Source organism: Malaclemys terrapin, chromosome 4 (assembly GCF_027887155.1).
Source record: "Malaclemys terrapin pileata isolate rMalTer1 chromosome 4, rMalTer1.hap1, whole genome shotgun sequence".
Lineage (NCBI taxonomy): Eukaryota > Metazoa > Chordata > Testudines > Emydidae > Malaclemys > Malaclemys terrapin.
This window is the reverse complement of record NC_071508.1, coordinates 29,280,404-29,306,277: the sequence shown is the minus strand read 5'-3', so window position 1 is coordinate 29,306,277 and position 25,874 is coordinate 29,280,404. Positions and strand designations below refer to the sequence as shown.

The following is a 25,874-nucleotide window of genomic DNA, read 5'->3' as shown; positions in this document are numbered from 1 at the left end:
CATGCCAGGCAGAAGATGCCAGGGAAAAGGAGCATTACGAGTCATCCAGGCAGGAGAGAAAGTGTGACTGCGCAGCTGGAAAAAGCAGCCTGGAAAAAATCCCCAACTTACTCCTTTTTGGAGGGGACCTTTCATGGTAGGTAAAAACTAAACAGTTTATCCTTGCTGATACGAAAAGCAAGAGCTCACCCCTTTTAGTGCATGGAGAACCGGTGCATGGATTCACTGAAAGAAAGGGGAAAGCAAACACTGAGGATGTTTCACCATCATCTCAGATTTGGAGGTACCCCAGCAGGTACCTGTGGCTTGTAACGGGAGACCAGGTGTGGAGGAGGAATTGCCAAGTGCCCTTGGGACCTCAAGACACCACAGTCTCCAACAGACAGTCTGTTCACAATGGATAGGCCTGACCTACAGGACATGAACCCTGCACTTGCTGATATTCTAGATCCAGCTGTGGGTGACGTCTCCATGACTGAATATAAGACTGGAGCAGGCAGATCAATGCAGAAACCTGTGTGGACGGCAGACTACCTGCATTCCTAGGAGATACTGTTTTAAGTTCTTTAACTAGAGGGAAACGTTGGAATGATCACTGCAGACAGCACCTCCATCAAGAGATGTTGTTGTATCTTTATCTTTGTGTTAAGTTGTTGTTATGTGTATTATTGTTTTGATCTGAGCTGGGGGTTTAGCAGGAAGTTCAGACCTGCCTGCATGTGCTGGAGTTGATACTTGCAGTGTCCCAATAAATCCCCATGATTCTAGAAGCGAGTGTTATATAATCCTGCTAGCAGCTGGTGACCCAGCAGAGGAGGAAAAGTAACTGCTGCCACCATCCCCAACCACTTCTGACCTGGAGGAGGATCAGCTGGGAGACTCCATCCTGCCCACCCCTTTCAGCTACTTAAGGTGAGCCAACCCCCACATGCTACCAGTTGTGTAAGCATGCAAGTGAGCAATTGGGAATGTGTGTGTTTAAGGGACAAGCAGGCAGGCTATTTGGTTTCTTGGGTAGGCAAAGGGCGGGGGGAGAACTGAAGGGAAATAATTTAACATTTTTAAATGAACAAATGCTGAATACTAACTGCCTACGTGAATTGTTCCCTGACCACATGCTGGGCTTTCAGCTCCTGTGGGTAAACATTCCAGCTAATGTGTTTTGGGGAAAACAACGTCACTGCACGGTGTGATCGCTGCCCACTGGTTGGGTCCCTGCTGTGCACTGAGATTAGCCTTGGTCTTAAAACTCTCCCTGGTAGCACGCCAGGGGCACCACAATGCAAACCAGTGCTATAGGCACTAAGGTTCTATGGGCCCTAGCACAGGGTGGGTCCAGTGTGCTCCCTGCCATCTGCCTTCACTGCTGAACTTCTCCCAGAGCCCCAGACACCCTGCCCTTGCCCCCCAGCCCTTCCCAGCTGCCTCCCAGCCTCCAGGGAATCAGCCCCTCCTGTCCCCCCACCACTCCTAGTCTGGGAAACAGACCAGCCCCAGCATCACCACACTGCCCCCTACTGGCCTAGCCCTCCTCAGCCGATCCCTCACAATTGCCCCTGTATTACATGCAGAGAGGAGAGGGCCAATGGCTGCAAGGCCCCTACCCGCTGCCTCCTCGTTCCCTCTCCTCACCATAAACATGCCTGAGCCTCCCAGAACTCCTCCAGCACAACCAGGGCCAACAAGAATTATTATTAACTAGGGTTACCATATTTCAACAATCAAAAAAGAGGACACGGGGTGCTGCCCTAGCCCCGCCCCCTCCCACTTCCCGCCCCCCTCAGAATCCTCCTACCCCCTACCTGTCCCTTGACTGCCCTCTCCTGAGACCCCCCCCACCCTAACTGCCCCCAGGACCCCACCCCCTAAGTCTCCCTGCTCCCTGTCCCCTGACTGCCCCAACCGCTCTCTACACCCCCTTCTCCTGACAGCCGCCCCCAGAACCCCCGACTAATCTAACCCCCTGTTCCCTGTCCCTTGCCTGCCCCAACCGCTCTCTACACCCCCTTCTCCTGACAGCCCCCCCCAGAACGCCCGACCAATCTAACCCCCTGTTCCCTGTCCCTTGCCTGCCCCCCCACCAGGCCGAGGGAGAGCTGCGAGCTCCACGTGCAGCCAAACACTGTGGCGCTGCTCTGCGGGGGAGAAGGGAGTGGGGGAGGGGGAGGGACTCTGGCTGCTAGAGGCCCCAGTGGGTGCGAGCGGCTTTCAATCAGGCCTGGCCATCCAATCAGCCGCGCCGCACTCTGTATGAGGGGAAGGGGGAAATCCCGGACATTTCTACTTTATTAGAAATCCCCCCCGGACAGCCATTTAAAGCTGAAAAAGCTGGAATTGATATGCAAACTAGATACAATCAATTTAGGATTGAATAAGGACTGGGAATGGCTGAGCCATTACAAACATTGAATCTGTCTCCCCTTGTAAGTATTCTCACACTTCTTATCAAACTGTCTGTACTGGGCTATCTTGATTATCACTTCAAAAGTTTTTTTTCTCTTACTTAATTGGCCTCTCAGAGTTGATAAGACAACTCCCACCTGTTTATGCTCTCTGTATGTGTGTATATATATCTCCTCAATATATGTTCCATTCTATGCATCCGAAGAAGTGGGCTGTAGTCCACAAAAGCTTATGCTCTAATAAATTTGTTAGTCTCTAAGGTGCCACAAGTACTCCTGTTCTTTTTCCGGACGGATGGTAACCCTATATTAACCCCACCTAGGAATCCTGGTGTTTGAATGGTAAAGAAACAATCTGTAACAAAATCCACAACTTGGTTATTAAGCCTAAAGGAGCAAAGGGAGATGCAAGCCCAATGTCAATAAACCCCCCTCTGCAGGTCACTTTTCAGTGTGCTGAGCAAGGGGCAGACTGCTCCCCAGCCAGCCAGCTCGCACTGTGGGGAGCTTTTCCTGACATCTCACCTTAGCAGACCTTTGCTCAGTCCTTTCACACCCCCTGCACATGCAGCTGCAATGGTGCCAGGACCGGGGAGGCACGTAGTCATGGCCCCCCACCTTTCTAACATGGGCCCAGTTTGGGGAGGGCAGGGGACAGGGTTGGCAGGCAGGGGCGGCGCTTCGCAGTGAGGAAGCTGATCGTTATCACGTCTGTGAAGGGTTCAGCACCCTCGTGCAGCCCCACAGGCCAGCCTGGCATGACCTAGCACTGGGGCACCCCACGCTCAGCTCCTGGCTGAAGGAGGGGGGACTCCCTGAGGGCATGCGAGGGAACGTTGTCAAGTGCAGAACTTGTCCAGCCAGAGCTGCCAATTCCCTACAGCATTCCCAACCCGGTGATGCAGCTGAGCCTAGGCAGTCGGTTTGGGTCACCCAATTCCTGGGCTAGGCCAGGCTTGGCTTTACTTTGCTTTTCACCCTCCTCCTGCTCTACTCCCCTGGGCAGCCAGTGCACACAGACAGATGTTGCTCTCTAGACCTAGCAACTCCCTCTACTGAGACTCATTTAGCTCTTATCTAATTGTTGCAAGGGGTTGCTGTGTCAACACAGAGCACCTGAGCTCCAGCTGCAGGCTGGTGGGGGACTCCCTGCAGGGTTAGCCTCTGGCCATCTGTTCACTTCTCCAGTTCATTGCTAGCCCCTTTGCAAGGCCCTGGTGCATCTGCTCCAAAATAGGGAATTCTTCCTTCACCCCAGGAGGGGTGGGGGGCCTGCAGGCTGCGCACACAGAGCGGAGGGAGAGATCGCTAAAAGAGGATTTTGTATCAAGAAAGACCGAGAGAGGGAGGAGGCTCCTGGCCTGACAAACTCTCAGATATTTTATACTGGGAACCTTTAAGCTACAAACCGATGGGTTTGAAAGAAAACGCCTCTGACAAATGGGGGCAGGGCACCTGGAGTCAGCCCAGCGACCCTGCAATCGACAAGCTGCACCAAACCACACCAGCCGAGGCACTGGCCTAGATTATCCTCAGGTTGTGAGGTTGATCTGCTTGCATGCCCGGCATTACCATGGCATCACAGTCAGTCACTAATGAGTTCAGCATCATCACACCTTTGTGAGGTAGGAAAGCTCTGTCCTCGGGGACTGAGGCACCAGCAGAGGAGGGGCTAGGCCTGCAAAGGGACTTTGGTGCCTAACTACCCCTTTAGGTACTTTCCAACATGTAGATGTCAAGGCCCTGCCCCTGCTCCACCTCTTTCCCTTGAGGTCCCACCCCTTTTCTGTCTCTTTCCCCCCAGGCCCTGCCCCTGCTCTGCCTCTTTCCCTGGAGGCCCTGCCCCTGCTCCACCTCTCCCCCCAGATACAAAAAACAATGGATGTCCAGGCTTGTCAAATGGCACCCGGTCACACAAGCTGAACTCCAGCCTGTCTGGGTGAACACCGGCTGGGTGGCAACCCAAGACGTCACTGAGCTCCTCAAACCCCGGCTCCCCTGGCCAAACCTCCATTTCTGCCAGTACATCCCGTAGGTGCCTATGTTCCCGCCAGGCAGCAGGCACAAAGTCCTGACCCCACTGAGCTGCTCGGAGCCCTCGTTCACACCTAAGCCCCAGCAGGATCCTCAAACTAGGTGTCATCCCGCCCATCTTGCCCGCGGGCCCTGTCCAATAGGTGCGCTCAGAGCACGCCTACTGGATTGATTCCCCTCCCCCAAAAGACAACGGGGAGCAGGCAGGTTTGGAAGAGAGAAAAAGTGTGTCTGTCCCACAGGCCATGGTTAGAGCGCTGTCCTGGAGCGTGGGAGACCTGCTTTCACACACCCCTGGTGAGCCCAGGTCTGCCAGGGGAGTGCCCTACCCACTGGGCTATACAGTCCATCTCTTGCTCCATGAATATTGCATTACTGACCCAGTGGAAAGGCTCCAGCAGGAGAGATGGAGCGAGACTTGCCCAGCATACCCCCTAATCGGGTGTCAGGGCTCTTCCCTGGGAGGGGGAGAGCTGAGATCAAGGCTGTGCTGCACATCAGGGCTTTGAAGGCAGGTCTCCCATGTGACAGGTGAGCGCCCCGGGCTTTTGGCAGGAGAAGAAGCTGACCTGGCCTCTAACTCCAGGAGTGGATTCCAGGCTGGGAATCCTAAGCAGAGATGGCCCTCACTACCTAAGAGGGGTGGGGCTCGGGCTGCACCTCTCTCCTAAGCATTTCCTACTGGCTGGCGTAGGTGGCTCCTTGCTAAGTGTCTGTCCTCTGTGAATGCCCTTCTGAGCCCCATAAAATGCACGGGGAGCCTGGTGGCCGGCTCGGGGCTGGGGGTGCTGCGGGGTAGCTGGGTGCCTAGGAGCTAGGCTCTCCTTTGTGGATCTGGCTGGAAGTGACTTGCCCCCAGGTGTCTGTGGCCAGGCTGAGACCCGATGCACACAGCCATCTTGCCACACCTAGATGAGCGCCTGCTGGTTTAAACAAAGGAAGAGAGAGGAGGGTGGAGGCCTTACCGTCAAATTCGGCCTGCCCAACTCCCACGATGATGATGGACATTGGCAGCTTGGCGGCCTGTGGCAGAGGAATAAAAGTGGGGGAGGGGGAGAGGGAAGTTGCGGGACAAGGGAATCGGAAGGGGGGAGAAGGAAAGAAAGAACAAGAGTTTATGGCACAAAGCGAAAACCACTGTCACCCCCAATGGCCTGGGCGACTCTGAGCTCTGAGCCCTTCTGGAGCTGTGTCCCGTCACAGCCCAAACGGCACTCCAGCCCGCCCCCACAGAAGCCTGGGGATACCCCAATCTGTGTTCCTTTCCATGAATACATGAGCTTCCTCGAGGTCTATTCACATCTCCACATACGCAGCCCCAGCATGTTAGGGAGGCCTCTGGACATCACAGCCATAGCAAGAGCCAGCAGTGCTAATGCTAATTGAGTCAGCCAGGGGAAACCAGGCTGCCGGGGCGCTGGGATGCTGTGTGCATCACTGGATAGCGCAGGGCCTTGAAGGGGCTTTTCAGATTAAAAAGTAACCACCCCCCAGCTGTCACGGTCCCGCGTGCTTGTGTTTGCCCTAGGAAATGAATAGCCATGGACTGTTGGCTGAAGTGTAACACATCTGCTCCAACGAAGGCTGGAGGCAGGGTGACTAATTCCAGACAGTTTTATGGCTAGAGGCCGGATGCTGAGCTGTGAAGAGGCAAAACTCCACTGGAGTTAACAGTGATGCTGATTTACCCTGCGTGAATGAGAAGGGAATTGGGATCAGTGGGGTTACTCCTGATTTACACCTGCATGAATGAGGGGAAATCATGATCAATGGGGTTACTCCTGATTTATGCCGGTGCTCCTGATTTAAATAGAAATAAATGGAGATATCCCATCCCCTAGAACTGGAAGGGACTTTGAAAGGTCATCAAATCCAGCCCCCTGACTTCACTAGCAGGACTAAGTACTGATTTTGCCCCAGATCCCCAAGTGGCCCCCTCAAGGATTGAACTCACAACCCTGGGTTTAGCAGGCCAATGCTCAAACCACTGAGCCATCCCTCCCCCCGTGTGAATGAGAGGGGAGTCAGGAACAATGGGGTAACTCCTGATTTGCAATGATGTGACTGAGGAGACTCAGAGCCAGTGGAGTTGCTGCTCCTGATTTACATTGGTTTGAAGGAAAGCAGACCAGGCGCGCTCTCCCTCTCCTTTTCATCCTTGCTCAACAGTCTCACTAGGTGTCACTGTGGCTCCATTAGCTCCACTCCTTGCTTCTGGGCCAGGAATGCACCGATTCCATTCGCACATCAGGACTGGACGCTGAGCCCTGGTCTACACAACACAGGTCACATTGACCTAACCCTGTCAGCGTCTACACTAAAGTATCGCTCGCCCGCTATGCCAACTGACGAACTCCAGCTCCGCGAGAGCGCGTGTAGACACTGCATTGCTCACATTGCCTGCTGCTGGCTGACAGGTCAACCGGTGTGAGCGCTCCTGGTGAGGACACGCACCGCCGACACAAGGAGCGAGCATAGGGCAGACATGCAAAAGCGATTTAATGACTGCAGTGGCTGTACCTCGACGTAACGTAGGGTGACTGTAGTGTAGACTTGCCCTGAGGTGCTCATGAGCTGGGACTAGGCTCAAGTGGTGCTGTGCTGATACAGTGCTCTAATTTGGTTTGCCTCTGGTTGAGATTTGCACTGTCCTGGCCATTATCTTTTTTAACTCGAGGCCAGTTGCCATGAAAAGCAATTTCTTAACACTTCTATCTTGCAGGGCAGTTAAAGAGCCTTGAATTTATTTCAGGCAACCTCAATGCAGCATCGTAACAAAACTGTCTCATCCCACCAGGTCCTGTCCTGGCTGCATGACACAGTCCTTGTCCTTGGCCAAAATTTCCCTTCCTCCCTACTGTGGTGCAGCGTGTCAGTTGGTGCTCATCCTCCACCCCAAAGAAAGCTGCATTTCAGGGGTGCTGCATGTATATAGCTTGTTAGGTGCTCTGATATCATGTTGGATGAAAGATGTTACATGCATGTAACATTCAAGGCTAAATCCACATGCATTTACCAAGAGCGGAACTGAATTTGGTCACATTGTTGTTATACAGGGCTTCTAAGTTCAGAACTGGGAAATCGAGGCCCAGATTCTGAGCTCCAGTGGAGCTATGCTGATTTACACCCACTGAGGATCTAGTCCTCCCCCTCTCTCCATGCTGGGCCCGGTTAACTCATTTCCTTCCACAATAATGAGCAAGGTTAGTAACAGGCAATTCATTTTACTTACAAGAATTTGCCCATCACGATTAGCTCCCAAAGTGACTGCAGCTACCACAGGACAGGGCAACACAGATAGCTTCTCCTCTTCTGTTTTCCCTTTATTAGGTCAAGCTCCTCTCATTTGCATATTAACAAGCTTTCTCCTGCTCACTCCCTGAATCCAGGAGAGCTGCGCTGTCTCCTTGCTAATGAGTTGGCTGTCATGTAATTGGTTATGACAGCAGAAAATCGTATTGACACCATGTGATTTCCATGCTGTCTCTCCAATTCCTTCAGGACCCCCATTTTTTACCTACCTCACTCGCTGCTTTATCATCCAATTATCCCCTCCTTTTTCTTCCCTTCCAGCAATCACAGATTGTGTTTGCTATTAAACACAGGAGCTTTAACAATCAGAGCTCTTTGTCTGAGCTGATTTCTGGTCACACACTGGGACGTGAGATTTTATAAGAGCTAACAGCAATTTGCAACATTGAGCACCTCCGAGGATCTCAAAGTGCATTACAAAGCTGGGTCAACGAGACCGTGGGTAAGGGAGAACTGGTTGACACAATTTATTCAGACTTTCTAAAAGCCTTTGACAGGGCATCAAGAGGCTGGTCAGGAAGTGAAGCTGGCATGGGGTGAGAGGCAAAGTACTGTCACAGATCAGAATCTGGCTAAGAGATAGAAAACTGATCTTCTTCCCAGGATTAAGAACAGAACCCCGGAGTCCTAGCTCCCCAGCTTCTGGTCTAAACATTGGTCCATACTCCCCTCTGAATCAGGGAACAGACATGAATAGCCCTGACCCTCATTCCCTCTAGACCAGCCATTAGCACACGGGCCCAGAGACCCCTTGATTTCAGTGGGAACTAGGAACCTAAATTCCTTTGAGGAGCTGGGCCTCCATCCCTTCCAGAGCTGGGCCTAGACCCCAGGAACCCAGATCTGAGCTCTAAATACAAGCCACTCAGGCTGACTACAGCAGCTTCACAAATCTGGAAACTTCCCCACTAGCCAATCAGCATGGCGGATTGCCTTGCATTCTGCTAGCTCACGCTGCCATTCCAAGCATGTGTAAGAATGCTGGAGATGAAGATGTGGGAGATGGGAGGTCAAATGCTAACCCTCATTTGTGCACGGCACATAATCACCAGGCAGCTAGGCATTTAACCTGAGTGACGGGCTCTCCCCAGTAACGGGCCTAGTGCTGGGAAAGGGGTGTTAATATTGGCAGAGCGGGGTGGGGCTCAGGGCTGGAATAGCAGAGGGGGCTGCATGGCAGGATTGAGGTCCACTTGCAGCGCTGCAGACCGGGAACCCAGGATATGATAGCAAGGGTGGGGGCTGTGCATGGGCAGAGCTCATTGTGGCAGCATCTGCCTGCAATACCCATGTCTCTGGGACTCTCCGGTTCTCCTTTTCACAAACACTCAAATGCCAATCAACGGCAGACAGAAATGTAGCTCAGCTGCCTGGCTTCTAGTGAATCTAATACTAATGGAGCGTGGCCGGCCTGACATTGGCTTTGACTCTGACAGCTCAACTAGAGGCTCAAAGAGGCATTCTAAAATGATCCATTAGCCAGCGGTGAGGTGGGATCACATTAGTGGGTATGGGAGATCCACTGACTGCTAACCCAGAGTTAATCAAATGATCATTACATATTGTAGTGATCTGTGCATGGGCAAAAGCCTCTCAGATAGAATTATTTTAGGCAAAGGTATTGTGAGGCCAGATCTTATCTTCTTCCTATTATCTGGCTCCAATAATTCTGATGAATTCTAGATATGAAAAAACATTTGTTCAATGTCATCATCAAACTCCACCCAGAAAAGTCTGGCCCAGAACAGCTACTTTACTTCATGGTCAACTAATCCTGATCTGTATGGGAGTTTTGAATCTACTGCTACTTATCCCTAGCACTTTTTATCAGTGGATCTCAAAGCATTTGACACAGGAGAGCAATATCATTATCCCCATTGTACAGCTGGGGCAACTGAGACCCAGGGCGGCGATGTGATTTACCAGCAAGCCAGAGGCAGAGCTGAGAATGGAACCAGGTCGCCTGAGTCCCAGTCCAGCTCTAGCCACTCAACACTGTCTTCCTTTCCTGACAGTGGGGCCCTTCCCAAAGCTCTGGTGCGCTGCTTTAAGCTGCTTGTCCGAAATGCAGTCAGGCCAGGAGATGATAAGACTTTGGAGAAAGGAACACCTCTGAATCGTAATACGAACAGGAGTCTGACACTTGGCTCACTTACCCCAGTTTCATGCCACGGTAACTCTACCAGAGCCACTCCAGATTTACCCGTATGTGAGGGAGAACATTCGACCTGCGATGGCACATCAGCCCACTGGCCCAAGCAGACCAGAACTGTCCTGTCTTCGACAGGGCCAACACAAGCTGCTTCAGGGGAAGGTGCAAGGAACCCCCTACTGGACACTTGTGGAATAACCTTCCCATGGGGGAAATTACTGCCTCACCCCCAGGAGCTAATGCCTAGAAGCACAAGCATTTATATCCCTTAATTTTGTGCCCCGGGTACTGTGACTGTGGCTGTTCCCATTCTCCATGTAAATGTCCAACCACTTGCTGAATCCTGCTAAGCTCACATCCTGCAAGCCCAGGCCCCAGGATCAGAAGCATGCAGTAATAATTGTGAATTCACATCAGTCCCGCCACGCAGCCAAGGCCTCTCAGCTTCGTGTTCTGTGTCACGTGCTCTCGGGCCGTCAGATGGGACAGGCCAAAGACAGTGGGAGAGCCTTGGAGATGGTGTGTACCAGAAGGTGGTGGGGTGCTGTACATGGGAATGGGCCAAAGGGGTTCACTGCCCACTGGGAGTGGATCATATTTCTCAAGCCAGCCTCTTAAGACCTGTCCCCGTTACTGGCAGTGAGGCACCAGGCCAGCAAATGTGAGCTGAAAGTTTGCTGGAGCTGGGAGGAGTGGGGGAGGTAGAGAGAGAACCCAAACTGGTGTCAAATTTCAACAGCCAGGGACTCTGCTAGCAAACAAAGCCCTGAGGCTCTGTTTTCCCCTTCCCATCATAGGAATAACCTGAGCCCTGGGGGCTGAACTGACCCCCGCCAGCCCCAGGTCAGAAGGCACTAAGATGGCATACAGCCCTTCCACTGAGCGTTCTGTGCAGCCTGCAGCTCCGTCAGACCCAAGGCCTGGGCCCAGCATCTGCAGGTAGCGCAGGACCGGCTCATCCTTCGCTCAGTGGAGTGTGCAGAGGTGAACACGCAATCCTGGGGTCCCCTATTCTGCACTGCCTCCAAATCCATGTGCCCATGTAACTCAAGCTGCCAGCCATTGGCACCTCCCTGGCCCCAAGGGACTGGGCTGTGGCGGTCTTCACAGCTGCCCCCTCACTTTGCTGGGGCAGTTCTGTTCTGCTGAGAAGCTCTGGGACTGGATTCCGGGCCAAGACATTGGCAGAGTGGGGCCCATCAGTTCTGGAATTCGTTGCCTGGCATGGCCTGCCAGGACCCGAAACTGGCAATTACTAAAACACAGACCAAGCTGCATTGTTCACTCCGGCTCCTTCTGAAATAGGGATTAGAGCCTGCAGCAGGGAAACCAACTTAGTTTTGTCAATGAGAAAGGGGGTGGAAGAAGGAGTGGGTTTGATTCATGCCAGTTGTTGGCAGCGATTGGCTTAAAAGTTATTGGAGACAATCTAAGTAGCCCCGTGGCTGCGTCTGAGCAGGGTTCATTAATGGCTGAGCCTGCTAAGACATTAGCAGAGCGTTTCTGTAATAAGAGAGCCGGGATGGGAGCCGTAGCTCATTGTCAGAGCTGCGATCTAGGTTACGGCTGTGCGACAGCTTGTTTCATGTTTAATTATTTGCCTTGCCAGCTTGCCCAGTGCAGTAATATCCCTGCTGGAGTGAGTGAACTGGCTACTGTAACTGCATTAAGGCATGAGGGATCGCTTCCCAACGGGCTCCAACTCTGCTGCTAGCTTGATATATACCATCCCAGACCAAACTCAGTAACGGGGGCATCCATCTACACCCGCTGCTCCTTGCCTATACATTGCCCTGGCTTTTATTATTAGTCTTGTAGACGTTGTTTTGTTGTCCAAAAGGCCGCATTTGAATTTCGACTGCCCGTGTCATTCCTCTTGGTCTCATGGGAACTCATGAGAACACGTCTCCATTGGACCCAGCCCAAGGACTTGACCTTTTGGCCACATGGAATGAGTCTGGAGTTCCCCCTGATTTGATGCTGTGTAAGTCCCCAATTTTGCACCATCAAAGTCAACAGGAGCTTTGCCAATGACCTCAGTGACCATAGGATCAGGCCCTAAAGATCTTAGCCCCTTCCCTGGCATTAAAGGACCTTCTGAGGCACCTCACTCATCTCTTGACTCGGCTTTTGGGCCGAGAGATTTCGAATAGAGAAACACCCAATGGCCAGATCCTGGAAATACTCCCCTGGCAATGAATATGCGGGGTGAGCTGAAATAGAAAAGCTACAAGAACGGATAAGCACAGGTTTAGCTGCAGCTAGCACTTTTTAAATCCGTTTTTTATAATAGCCTCCTTCCTCACCTCTCTCTCCCCACCTCTCTTCCCTCTCCACCCTTCCATCTTACCTCTAGCGCCTCCTCTCCTGTCCCAGCCATTGCCCTCATCCGGGGAGTGTATGTCAGCTAGGAGCAGGTGTACAATGGTAACCCCACCAGTAGTTCCCTTGTGCAGAGATTCAGAATCTCCAGGCTGGTACAAGCATGGACAACAGCTCTGCTCACCTCTAGCCATTGGTCAGGTCAAGGTTTGTGTTTCTGTCCCTCCCTTTCATTCTCTAAGCTGTACGCACTAGGCTGGCTTACTCTGTCCATCCATATCTGTCCATCTCTGCAGCTGTATGTCTAGCGAAGCATGGCCCAGATCCTGGACTGTTTTAGATCTGCCCCTGGAGTGAGGAAGGTGCCTTCAGGTCTCTGCGAACTTGGGGCATGTTGGGGACCAGGCCAGTTCCCAGTATAAATTAGATCAGCTTCAGAGCTGCTCTAATCCACCTCAGCTGCTAATGGCCCCGTAGAAGCTGTTCAGTCAGCTGGGCATCTCTGAGTATGGGAATCCTTTTCCCTAGCTGTGCTGTCCATGGCAGAGCTGGGAAGGGGTGGCAGAGCAGCCAGGAGGGTGGTTTTGTGTCACTTAAAGACCCCCCAGAGACGTGCTCAGGTGGCAGGAGCTGGCTGTGTGAACATAAGAAATATAAGAACATAAGAATGGCCATATTGGGTCAGACCAAAGGTCCATCTAGCCCAGTATCCTGTCTTCCGACAGTGGCCAGTGCCAGGTGCTCCAGAGGGAATGAACAGAACAGGTAATCACCAAGTGATCCATCCCCTGTTGCTCATTCCCAGCTTCTGGCAAACAGAGGCTAGGGATGCCATTGATGGACCTAACCTCCATGAACTTATCTAACTCTTTTTTGAAACCTGTTATAGTCTTGGCCTTCACAACATCCATCAAAGAGTTTCTTTGAGGCCTGGCAGCCCCCCTGCAACAAATCTAAAAAAGGTCACGTCACCAGCACCTGCCCGAAAGCGAAGGGAAATGGGGCAGTGTCTCCAAGCCATCCTCTCCCGTTACTGAGCTCCCAGCCGGTGCTTTATTCAACTGTGCTCAATCCCTCTCCCAGCCCATGTCCAGAGCAATCGTGCCGTTTTCGTTTTCCTTTCAGCCAGGTTTTCATCACAAGCGGATGTCTGGACATACCCATTACATGAAGGGTGCAGTGCAAGGACAGGGGTTAGTGAGTTCCATACGAGATGCCTATGAAGGATGTCAGCTGGAGAAGGCTGCCACAAAATGAGCAATGAGGCTCTCTCCCCATCTGCTAACGAAATGCATTGGCTCAATCTAGTACAGGCTAATGGGATTCTGTGCTGAGCATTGGATGAGGTGCTGCCATCAACCATACCACATAATCAATGGCTCGTAATAGCAGAGGAGTAGTTCATGCAACAGCAGCCACTCTGGTATTCATGCAGGAAACAGTTTAATTGGGAGCAGGAATTAGACTGACGACGGTTGAGCTTACAAGCAGTCACTGTGTGGAGTTCATGGCTACAGCAGAGAGCGGAGTCACAGCAGGGCTGGATTTTAAAAAGCAGTGAAATAATTTTGACCATTAATCATAAGAATGGGGTAATTGAATTTCATACTTCAGGGCTCACCTGAAGTTCTGTAAGGGTCAGGAAGGAACTTCACCCCTACGTGTACAAGCATTGCACAATAGGCAGGTGACTAACAGCAGGAGAGTTTGCCTTTCTCAGTACTGGAAGCAGGATACTAGGCTTAAGAGTTCAGTGGTCTAATCTGATCTGGCAATTTCCATGGTCCTCTGATGGAGGCAAGCCTCCCTGAGCCAATCCTGTCTGGCAAGTCCTAGGAGTCTGTGACAGCTAGTTACCTTCTCTGCCTTGAGCCTTGCTGGCCTGCTGAAGTGCAAAATGACTAGCATCCGTCAGCTGCAGGCTTGCTAAGAGGCTGCCCTCAAGTTCCCCGAGAACCCACAGGGCTCAGCAGAGCAAATCACTCGCTGCTCTGTGTGCTCACTTTGGCTTCTTCCTCCTGTGGAATTCTCACCACGGTTAGTTCTCCTCTGTTTCCCAGCCAGGGCCAGCCCCAGAGCTTGGCCACCATGAGGGCAGAAGGCCCCTAGTTCTTGCTCCCCTCCCAGGTCACTATCCTGACCCACACCACACCAACGTGAGGGGTCAGAGAAAAGAAAGGGTGTCTGCCCGGCCCTGAGCCTGCTGGGCAGCTGGCACTTACCCTATGCTGCCTTACTTTGCTTTCTTGTTGTTAAGTGAATTTCCTGCTGGGGATGGTGCTGGACTGACAACAGCTCCTGGCACAGATGGTAGCTCGGGGATGAAGGATGCTCATGGGGTTAAGACCCAGTGAGTCAGGAGATTTGGGGCTCTATTCCTGATGCTCTGTGAGATTTTGGGTGAGCCACTTCCTCTATGCCTCAGTTTCCCCAGCTGCATAATGAGGGCTGGTAATAATGACCTCCCACAGGGGAGCAGCAAGAGGAGTAAGGCCCTGATCCTCATTGACACTAAGCCCCAGGAAGCAGTGTCCTTTAAAAAGTGTTTTGGATAGAGGGAACATGGGAAGGGCAAACGATTATTATACAAATAACCCTTGAATCTCTTCATTCTCTTCTCACCTCCAAGGGATGCTTAGCCATCCTACACACATTTCCCCCCACTCTCTAGTGGGAAGAGAGGGAAACTAAAGCAAACAAACAACACAAACTACTAGCTGTTTTCAGATCCCTAATTCTAGACTGCAGCAGGACCCGCCCCCATCATCCATGGGGGCAGGAGAGACCCGCTCTGGCCAGAGGCCTGCGTGAACAGGACAAGGACAAGCATTTTGGAAAAGGTCTTTGGGTGGAATAAGCTTTCCTGTCTTCATGGGCGGAGGCCACCTGTAAGTAACATGAACGCCTTTAATCGGGAATTGCTGATTCCCCTCTGGCTCACACTGGTGTAAATCAGGCGTAACTGCCCTGGGCCTGATTCTCTCCTCATTCACCTGTTCCAGAGGAGTCAGTGAGCTCAGATGCTGATTTCAGTGACAGAGCTCGGTGCTGGGCCAGCCTCTCTGCTGAGCATCAGCTGGTGAGATGGGCACAAGAGCTGGCGTCTGCCTGAGTGCTGCTCAGCTCGGACTTGGGCTCATTTTCATTTCTGAATTCCTGCTCCCTTCCCTTCCCATCCCTGGAGTAACTGCACTTCTTGGTGCCTCTCACCCTCCCCTACCTTGCAGCACTAACTTCATTATTTTGCAGGTTTCTGTCCTGTGTTAGTGGCCTTGGGTGCCTCTGGCTCTCTCTGCACCCTGCTTGTCATTTGTTTTCCATTTTGTCTTTCCCTCTCTTTGTCCTGTCCCTTTACCGTCCCACTACAATGGGCCAAAACCTATCCCAGCACCAAGCCCAAGTGGAATTGGAAAAGGTTCAGAAAAGGACAACAAAAATGATTAGGGGTATGGAACACCTTCCGTATGAGGAGAGACTAATAAGACTGGGACTTTTCATCTTGGGAAAGAGATGACTAAGGGGGGATATGATTGAGGTCTATAAAATCATGACTGGTGTGGAGAAAGTAAATAAGGAAGTGTTATTTACCTCTTCGCATAACACAAGAGCTAGGAGGTCAACAAATGAAATTAATAGGCAACAGGTTTAAAACAAACAAAAGGAAGTATTTCTTCACACAACGCACAGTCAACCTGTGGAACTCCTTGCCAGAGGGTGTTGTGAAGGCCAAGACTATAACAGGGTTAAAAAAAGTAACTAGGTAAGTTCACGGAGGATAGGTCCATCAATGGGGCACCTGCCACTGGCCACTGTCAGAAGACAGGATACTGGGGTAGATGGACCCTTGGTCGGATCCAGTATGGCCGTTCTTATGTTCTTAAGTGGGGGGCCATGTAGACTAAAAGAAGGTTCCATGGGGGCTGAGGATCTTGCCCATAATTGCTTTGTTAAACATAAGAGACCCCATTCCCCATATGACTCACCCCAGTGTAAATCAAGAGTCACTCCGCCAGTCCTGATTCCCCTCTCTTTCACCCCGGTGCAAATCAGGAGTATCTGTATTGGGCCTGATACCCCTTTCATTGACCTGAGTATACATCAGGAATCACTCCAGTGGCCCTGATTCCTCTTTCACTCAACTGTGTGTAAATCAGGAGTAACTCCACTGGGCCTGATTCTCTTCTCATTCACACCGGTGTAAATGAGTGGAAGCTCCACTGGGCCCAATTCCCCTCTCACTCACCTTGGTGTAATCAAGGAGTAACTCCACGAGGCCTGATTCCCCTCTCTCTCACACCAGGGTAAATCAGGAGTCACTCAATTGGGCCTGATTCTCCTCTCACTCCACTGTCAATCCAGGGTAACTCCACTGAAGTCTGTGGAGATACAGTGGTGATACCAGTGTATGTGAGAGGGGAACCAGGTGGCAGGGCAGCAAGTGGATTCTAAGCAGTGACTGCTGGATCAGAGCGTGCTCACTGAGCCAGAGATCAATGGATGCCCAGGACTCGGTGGGGTGAACTTATCACCTGGTGGGGTAGCGAAGAGGAAAAGGAAAAGGAAACAAAAAGGTTCTGCACATTGAAACCTGCACTCTGCAAATCTTGCAGCCAGTGAAATAATATCTCAATAGTGAAGACACTTGCAGGGCTGAGCAAATGTTGGAAGACAGAAAAGCCGCCCACGCAGAAGGAGAGGGAGGTTTTTATTTTCCCTTTGCAATTCAAATAGTGAAATGAGCAACGTAATCAAGATGAACTATCTCCTGGCTGGACTGAGTTCGCTACGCCTCAGCCGCATCCTCGGGGACTTTAACAGATAGATTAAAAAATGAGCAAACAAATCAAAAGTCCTATTGTTCCAGACAGAAGCCGAATTACTTGAGCAAGTACCTGAAAAATGTGTCCATCCACCTACCATCCTAGCTACCTATCTGTCCATCTATACCTAGCAATCATCCTATCATTTTATCTTTCCATTCTAGCTACCTTTCTATCTATTGATCAGCTTTCTGATCTAGCTAGCAATCTGCCCAGGCATTTGTACCACACTTGTTACCACAGTAACTGCAAAACAAACTCAGGGTCCCTAGTTATTAGAAGCAATAAGGCAATTCGTTATGTTTCCACATAAACAGAGTTTACTGTCAGCACTGGGCGTAACTTCTGAGTTAATAGGAAACTGTCACGTTCCCACTTGTTAGTTGCTCCTGAAAGGGCCATGAGATCATACGTCGCCGTGAAGGGGCCATACCCTTGCACAGCGCGCACACGCTGTGGGTTAATGCCTAATCACACCCCTCTTCCTGGCGTGCTGCTTTTCTTGGCAGCTAAAATAACACCACCACCACATAACTCACAGACTCAGAGCCTTTAAGGTCAGAAGGAACCATTGTGATCATCTAGTCTGACCTCCTGCACGTCACAGGCCACAGAACCTCACCCAGCCACTCCTGTAATAGACCCAAAACCTCTGGCTTAGTTACTCACATCCTCAAATTAGGGTTTAAAGACTTCAAGTTACAGAGAATCCACCACAGACACTAGTTTAAACCTGCAAGTGACCTGTGCTCCATGCTGCACAGGAAGGCGAAACCCCCCCAGAGTCTCTGCCAATCTGAGCTGGGAGGAAATTCCTTTCTGACCCCAAATATGGCGACAAGTTAAATCCTAAGCACATGGACAAGAGCCACCAGCCATACACCTGGAAAAGAATTCCCTGTATTAATCTTAGAGCCCTCCCCATCTAGTGTCCCATCACTGGCCTTTGGAGATATTTGCTGCTAGCAGTCACAGATCGGCTCCATGCCATTGTAGGCAGTCTCATCACACCATCCCATTCAGCCTAGGCTTCCTCCTCCAAGCTAAGCTATTTGTAGGATTTCCCCTGAGGACCTTTGTCCCAAGTTCCCTCTTTCCAGAGTGCCAGTCCTGCCTCCCTTATGCCCAAGGTGGGGGAGCACCCCATACCTGCCACAATGAATACACAGGACTCAGCTGTCATTGCCAGACCAGGTTCCAACATCTGCTGAAAGGATGGACCAACAGCTGAGCCCTGACAACCTGCCCACATCATATGGGATTGCACCCCATTAGGTCCCTTCTGTTTATTGCCACAGCACATCTGAGCCAAACCCTGCAGTCCTTAATCACCCATTACGCCGAGTAATGTTCTTGAAGACACAGTAAAAATGGAGTGAAGACTTCATCACAGGGGCAAAACAACAAGCAGTGTCTGATGACAGCTCACCAGGAGACACAAACAGAACATATGCTCCGTGTCAAGAAGAATTCACAGCGTGCTTTGCACCAAAATGTATCAGTCTCATCAACGCAGCCCAGGAGTGCCAGTTCCCATCACAGTCACAAAGGGAGGGGTGTCTTTGGATCTGCAAAGCCTCACAGTGGGCTTGATCAGCAGACGAAAGACTCAGCTGTCCGGGATCCAAGCAGTACACAGTTCTGTGATCTAGCTGGTGAGCTGAAGTGCAAAATAACAGTCTTCTGCCATGTTCACCAAATTACCAAAGACAAACTGAAGGGACCCCAAGGAACGCTTGCAACATGACAGAGGACACATGACCAAAAAAGAGGCAATGGCCATCCAAGCTGGTCATGTGACACATGTCAAAGTTATTCACAATGGAACAAGCGGCTGTGCTCCACTGCTGGAGGTGACCTAAGAATAAATGAATACGTGCACATGCGCACACAAGTATGCACACGCGTGCCTGCACACACACACACTGCCTATCTCATGCACTCTTTTGTGTAAAGTGAGTCAGTTACATTTAAGATGCGCTACAAAAAAGCATCTCGCTTTCCAACCCCCTGAGGCCAGCCTGCGCGTAGTGATGTGATCACAGCGCACTGCAGTCAGCTGCAGGGGGTAGGCGGGAAAACTGTTTGACAAAGATTTATGGAAAGGTCACTTTGCATCTCGGCATTGAAGCAAGAAGCCAAGCGACGCCTGGTGCAATAACAGAGAGTTGCAAATGTATTGAACTTAAACATTCCAAACCTAGTAAGAAGGAACAACACAGGAAGTAGGTGCAAATGTTTACAGCTCCACACAAAAAGCCAACCCCTGAGGAGATCTGCTTTTGACATCCCTGGGCTTCAGCTTCCAACATCTCCAGCACACAATGTCATTCTATCTGAGCCAGGGAGGTCTGAGTTTGGATGGGTCGTAAAGCAGAGACAAAGCCCCGCATGGCTCTGTTGCTCGTCAAGACTGGAGATGATAGATTCAAATTTTTCAAAATGTGCTTCTACCCACCTTGCCTGCCCAGATCTCTAAGTGCCGTCGTTAGTGCCAAAAAGCACAGGCTGGAGTGAGAGCAGTAACTAGCCACAGCTATAAAAAGAGGTCATAATTGCAGAATCCCGGAGCTGAGCCGTCTTGCTGATTGCTTTGCCCTCTGAGGGATCAAGCTGAGCTCTTTGACTGAACGGGTATATAACTGAAGAACCGCCCTTTGCTATCGAAAAGCCAGACTATTTTCAACATGATTCAGTTCTGGTTCTTACACCACCCCATCGGCATACAGGGCCAGAACCTCAGATGGTGTACATAAGCATAGCTTCATTGAAATCAATGGAGATATGCTGATTTACACCAGCTGAGGATCCATCTCATCTTTTGGATACGGTATACAGAGCTGGAAACATCAGCCTTGCTGATCTGCATGATTTCCACCCATCCCATAACAAACACTAAAACAACAACAACTCGCTGCTGAGTACGTACATCAATCATACGTCATCACTGCAATCCATGCCTGTACAGCACATTGTAGGCATGTCATTAACAGCTGATTGCAGTGAGACAATGCCTGACAGAAAGCCAGTAGTGACCTGTAGAATGTCCTGAGATAACTCCTGAGAGAAGAAATCTGATTCCTACAAATCAGCCAACCCGTGAACAATCTCATCAAAACAGGCAGAGCATGTCCACTTGTAATACAAACAAACAAACCTGAATCAGCTATATGTGGCCAAACTACCTAGGAGCTCCATGAAAACTTAGCTGTAGATTTTTATAGGGCATTGTCCAATGGCCAATACGCACTAGTCATTACTGACGAACAATCAACCCTCTATTGGTAAATGTAACAACAGCCAACGTTGGACTGCCTGGACTAAACAAAATATCAGTAGATATTGGTGTTCCCAACGAAGTCAAATACACAGCTGTGTCCCCCCAACAAGGCCAGGACTGGAAAGCTGTGGTGTTTAATGCCAACACATAGCTCCATTGTGGTCTGTGGTTGATGCTGTGAGGGACCAGGGGCAGTCAGGTCCAGTGGTTACAGTCATAGACGGTCAGACTGGAGGAGCTCGAGCCAGAGTTGATAGCTGGGGTCTGGAGCCGAGGGTGAAGCCAGAGTCAATAGCCAGGAACTGGAGCCGAGGATCAAGCCAGAGTCAATAGCCAGGAACTGGGGGCAGGTCAAGGAAGCAGGAACCAGGAGTGAAGCAGGGTCGGTCTCAGCAGCAGGTCAGGGATGAGGCTTCCTGCTTCTCCCTGCAGGCTTACATAATGGGTTTGGGCCAATCAGAAGTGATGGAAGGTGCTGCCAGTCATTTCTACCATGGGTGGTACTTTCTACAGTGACTGGCCTCTCAGGATGTTTGGTGTGTTGACCGTCACTCTGCCAAGGCTGCCTGGAAGTGGGGGTGTGTAAGCGCCACCTATTCACAGACCTGGGTTCAAGACTTATGAATCCTCACATCATCCCTGGGGCACATAGGGCCAGGCTTGTTTGGGTGGCATTTGTGAATGTCTTTTACTATTTCAGGAGTGTGAACGTTACTGGTAGGCTCCCAGACTGTTCTTGGGGGCCACAGCATTCCCAGGGTATGAGCTACCACAACTGACCCCAATTTAATCTGGAGTCCAGCATGGCACAGACCTCATACTCCATATGGCCCTGACCTGGAACCAGGGGGGCAGGCTTGCTCGTGTTGAGGTGCTTAGCAGATAACCAGACCTGGAGGCCTACCGAAAAGACCAGCCCTCCTGTCTCCGACCATCTGCATACCGTTTGTAGTCCTTCTTCGCATCCCTGAGGGGCCCTCTCAGCTGTTCTTGAATGTGTTGGATTTGTTAAACCAAGTCAGCAGACTCTGGGTTCAGAGAGGCTGAAGGAATCAGGGGTGAAATCCATAGTTAGCAAAAAAGGGCTTTGTCCTATGAGAGCCATGGTCAGCGTTGTTGTATGCAAATATGGCGTCAGGTAGGAGGGTGGACCAGTTGTCTTGGTGGTAATTAAGAAGGCACCATAGATATTGTTCCAGTACTTGCTTCACCCTCTCGGTCAGGCCATCTGTCTGGGGGTGGTATGCTGAGGAGGCACAGGAGTGGATGTTAGTAGCTGGAGGGTTTCGGGCCAGACATGCAAGATGAACTGGGTCTCTTGATTGAGGTGATGAGGTGGAGCAGCCAACGGAGGTGGACAACTGTGTTATTAGGAGCTGAGCTATCACCTCAGCTGACAGTACGTGGGCACAGAGGATGAAGTGTGACATCTTGGTCAGTTGATCTATGACACTAGATGGGGAGGGCTCTGAGTTACTACAGAGAACTGTTTCCCAGGCATCTGGCTGCTGGGTCTTGTCCACATGATCAGGGTCTAACTAATCGCCATATTTGGGGTCAGGAAGGAATTTCCCCCAAGGTCAGATTGGCAGAGATAATGGGGGGTTTTCACCTTCTTCTGCAGCATGGGGTCACTTGCAGGTTTAAACTAGTATCAATGGTGGATTCTCTGTAGCTTGACGTCTTTAAACCATGATTTGAGGACTTCAATAACTCAGCCAGAGGTTAGGAGTTTATTACTGGAGTGAGGTTCTGTGGCCCGCGATGTGCAGGTGGTCAGACTAGATGTTCATGATGGTCCCCTCTGACCTTAAAGTCTCAGAGTCTATGAGACAGTACTAGCATGTGGCTATTTGATTTGGTGAGTTCTACAATGAAATCCATGGCAATGGCTGTCCATGGCTGGGGCAGGTTCTCCATACTCATCACGGTGCCGAGAGGTTTGGTGCACAGCACCTTGGTGCAAGCGCATAAATCACATGAATCAACATAAGCCTGAATTTCAGCCTGCATGCAGGTATCCAGAAGAAGCAGGAGGCTGGGGTAGGTCTTGAGGCCACTGTAGTGCCCTGCTAGGGGATTAGCATGGCTCGTAGTACCTCCAACCAGGAGGTCCTGGTGGAACATATACATGGCCATTAATATACATTATTCCGCCCTGCATGGAATGTTGTTTCTTATTCTGAGCTCGTGATTGCACTGGGAGTTCACCACCCTCTGGGTCAGCAGGTCCCCCACGAGAGGCTGATCGGAGCAGTGTGATTAGATCTTGGGATAGGGTGGCATTAAGGAAGTTGTGGGTCTTGAGGAAGTAGGGTTGTTCCTGGCTAGCTTTCTCTCCTTCCTCCTTCACAGACCAGGGCATTGGCTATGCCGTGCCTGCTCCCTGGTGGGTAGGTAATCTTGAAGTTGAAGCAGGAGAAGAATAAGACCCCCCTCAGCTGTCTCTGGTTTAGTGAATTGGCCCTGCACAGACACTCAAGATTTCTGTGATCAGTAACACTTGTTCAGGGCATTGAGCCCCTCCAGTAGTGAAGCCACTCCGCAAATGCAGATTTAATCTCAAGCAATTCTTTATCAAGGAGCTCATAGTTTCGTTCTGCTGGAGAGAGCTTCTGCGAGTGGTGTGCGCAGGGTGCAGCAGGTGCCAGGGTCTGTGCCTCAGAGACAGCATGGCCACAGTGCCCACATTTGATGCATTCGTGTCCTTGACAAATGTTTGTTTTGGATTGGGGTGTGCCAGAGTAGGAGCGGTACTGAAGGCAACTTGAGCTGTTCTAAGGCTTGCTGATCCTCGGGCAACCTAACAGATTTAGAGGTGTCCAGAGGACTATTCACTCCAAAAACCCCAGGATGAAGCAGCGATAGAAATTGGCAAAGCCTAGGAGGTGCTGCACTTCCCGAATACTCCAAGGTGCCTCACAGCTGTGAATGGCTTCCATCTCCTTTGGGTCCTTCTTAATGCCCTCTGTGGAGAGGGCGTTCCCCACGAACTCCATGGAGGGTTGGTCAAAGCTTTGTGTATAGACCATGCTGCCATAACCTCTCCAGGATGGTCCTGATGTGGAGTTGGTGCTGCTCCGGGTTCTTCAAAAAGACAAGTATGTCATCTTGTGACAGGGTCGGTAGCTCACCGCTGTGGCGCCTCCTCCTGGCCGCTTCGGGGAATTAGTTTTGTGCCAGTAGAGCGCCCTCCCTGGGTGGCGTTCCGCCTGTCGTCGCGCCTCTGTGGGGGGCACGGACTTGCGTTGCTCCCGACGTCGGCGTCCTCTTCCGGAGCACTGCCCTCCGACAGTGTCCCTCTGTCCAATCACACCCCCTTCCAAAGGGGGGGGGGTGTTAAACAACAGTGCCACACCCTCAAGTCCGATCCTCGCAGTCCAGGACCTGGTGTGGTTCTGACCGGCCGCTCCCTGCGGCCTGTGGCTGTGCGCGGGGTAGCACAGCAAACAAAGGGGGAAAAAGGGGGGGGGGACTCAGGCCCGCCCACTACTCTGAGTCCCGGTCCAGAGGCCCTCGTGTGACAGTCTCACTGTCCTCCTACTCCTTACTCCTCTAACTACCCCTCTGGACCGCTTCCCCAACAGCCCTTCACTACGCTAGGCCTCCTCCTCCCAGGCCTGCCGCCTAGCAGGCTATGGAGTAGGGCCTTCTCCCACTCTCTCAGGCAGGCCTGCACTGCGCTGTCCGTGGTGCTGGCCTCCCAGCTCCGGAGACAGACCTTCCCCTCTGAAGGCCTGGGACAGACCGACTGCTCCTGCTCTGGGCAGCCTTTTATATGGCTAAGCCGGGCTCTGATTGGCTGGCTCCAATCTGTCTTCCTATTGGCTCCCAGTAAGCCCTCTCCTGATTGGCCGCGCGTCTACGCAGGCGCCTAGGCCTGCCGCAGCCCAGTCTCTCTAGGTGTGGGGTAATCGCCCCACCACACACCCTCCCCCTTAAGAACCCTCCGGGGGGGGGGGGGGTTATCCTAACCGGCCTAATGGCCTAGAGCACGGAAAGCAATCTTTGTCCCGCAGCGGCTCAGCTTACCGGCTCAAAGTCTAGAAAGTTAGCCCTTGTCACTGGGCCTTATGGCCTACTGGCCCCAAAGTTCCGGAAATTAGTCTTTGCCTATGGGCAACCCGGCTTATCCACCGTCTCAGCGGGGGGGTCCCACCGAAACACGCTGAGGCTTACCGGGTCCGACGTACCAGTCCGTCTCGTCCCTTAAGCTGCCTCCTATCTGCTCCACTGCTGGAGTGTCCCACGGGTCTCCTGATTCTCCACAGGTCTCGTGGTCCACCGCCTCGGCTGGTCCCCCCCAGAGTGAGGCTCCCTCTTGACCTGGAGAAGTCGCAGTCCTCGGCGGTTCCAGGAGTGTGGGCTGGTCCTCCACCAGGGCTTCCCGCAAGGGTTCTCCTCCCACGGCCGTCTGCCTAGGCTGGGGTATGTTCCCTCCTCTCGCACTCTCTGTGCATTTGAGACACACCCCGTACAAGCGTGACGGATCCTCTGCCGTCAGGGCTAACTGTTTAGGGCCTCGGCAGTTGGGGGGGAGCCTGACAGCCCCCTCACGGACCACCCCCTGCGCTAAGGATCCCCCTCCTTGATCCGATTCTTCGCCCTCCTCCCCTAGCCTGGAGAAGAAATCGGCGTTAGTATGGGCCTTACCCGGTCGGTGGAGCACCTGGAAGTCGTAAGGCTGGAGGGCGAGGTACCACCGCATAATTCTAGCATTCGTGTCTTTCATGCTGTGGATCCATCGCAAAGGGGCGTGATCCGTGATTAATTTAAAACTATTCCCTAACAGATAGTAGCGGAGGGCGTCGATAGCCCACCGTACCGCCAAGGCCTCTTTCTCTATTGTTGAGAAGTGTCTTTCTCGGGGGAACAGCTTCCGACTTAAATACAGTACAGGATGTTCCTCCCCGTCTACTTCCTGGGAGAGTACTGCGCCCAGGCCGACTTCCGAAGCGTCTGTTTGGAGTATAAACTCTTTCGTGAAGTCGGGGTGCCGTAGTACTGGTTCTTGAGTGAGCCGTTCCTTGAGTGTGTTAAAGGCTCGCTCGCATTGTGTAGTCCACTGTACCTGTCGAGGCTGGGAGTTCTTCGTTAGATCTGACAGGGGGGCGGCTATGGATGCGAAGTCTGGTACAAAATGACGATAGTACCCAGCTAATCCCAAGAACTGACGCACTTGTTTCTTCGTTGTGGGAGTGGGTACATCTCTGAGGGCTTGTACCTTGCTAATCAGGGGTGTTAGTTTCCCCCCTCCTACCGTGTATCCCAGGTAGGTCACCTCTTCTTGGCCTAAGTGACATTTCGCCGGGTTAGCTGTTAGGCCGGCCGCCCTGAGGGCTTGTAGCACTGCTGCCAGGTGGTGTAAATGGCTCTCCCAGTCAAGGCTATAAACCACGATATCGTCGATGTACGCCGCCGCGTATTGGTCGTGGGGCTGGAGGACCTTGTTCATCAGGCGTTGGAACGTGGCTGCGGCTCCGTGCAAGCCGAATGGCATGGTTACGAACTGGAAGAGGCCGAAAGGCGTAGGGAAGGCCGTCTTTGCTCGG

At 51.7% G+C, this 25,874-nt stretch overlaps 1 protein-coding gene across 2 annotated transcripts in view; it reads right to left on the bottom strand.

Moving 5' to 3' along the window:
* The window catches only part of CPNE5 (copine 5), a 192,129-nt gene that overhangs the window by 14,254 nt on the left and 152,001 nt on the right, over positions 1 to 25,874 (bottom strand). Inside the window, exon 19 of one of the 2 annotated variants that reach the window (XM_054028328.1) lies at positions 5,402 to 5,459. The exons of the other annotated variant lie outside the window; for it this stretch is intronic. Within the exon in view, the coding sequence (XP_053884303.1) occupies positions 5,402 to 5,459 (58 nt within the window). The remainder of the gene's footprint in view (positions 1 to 5,401; positions 5,460 to 25,874) is intronic. 2 annotated transcript variants of the gene reach the window in all.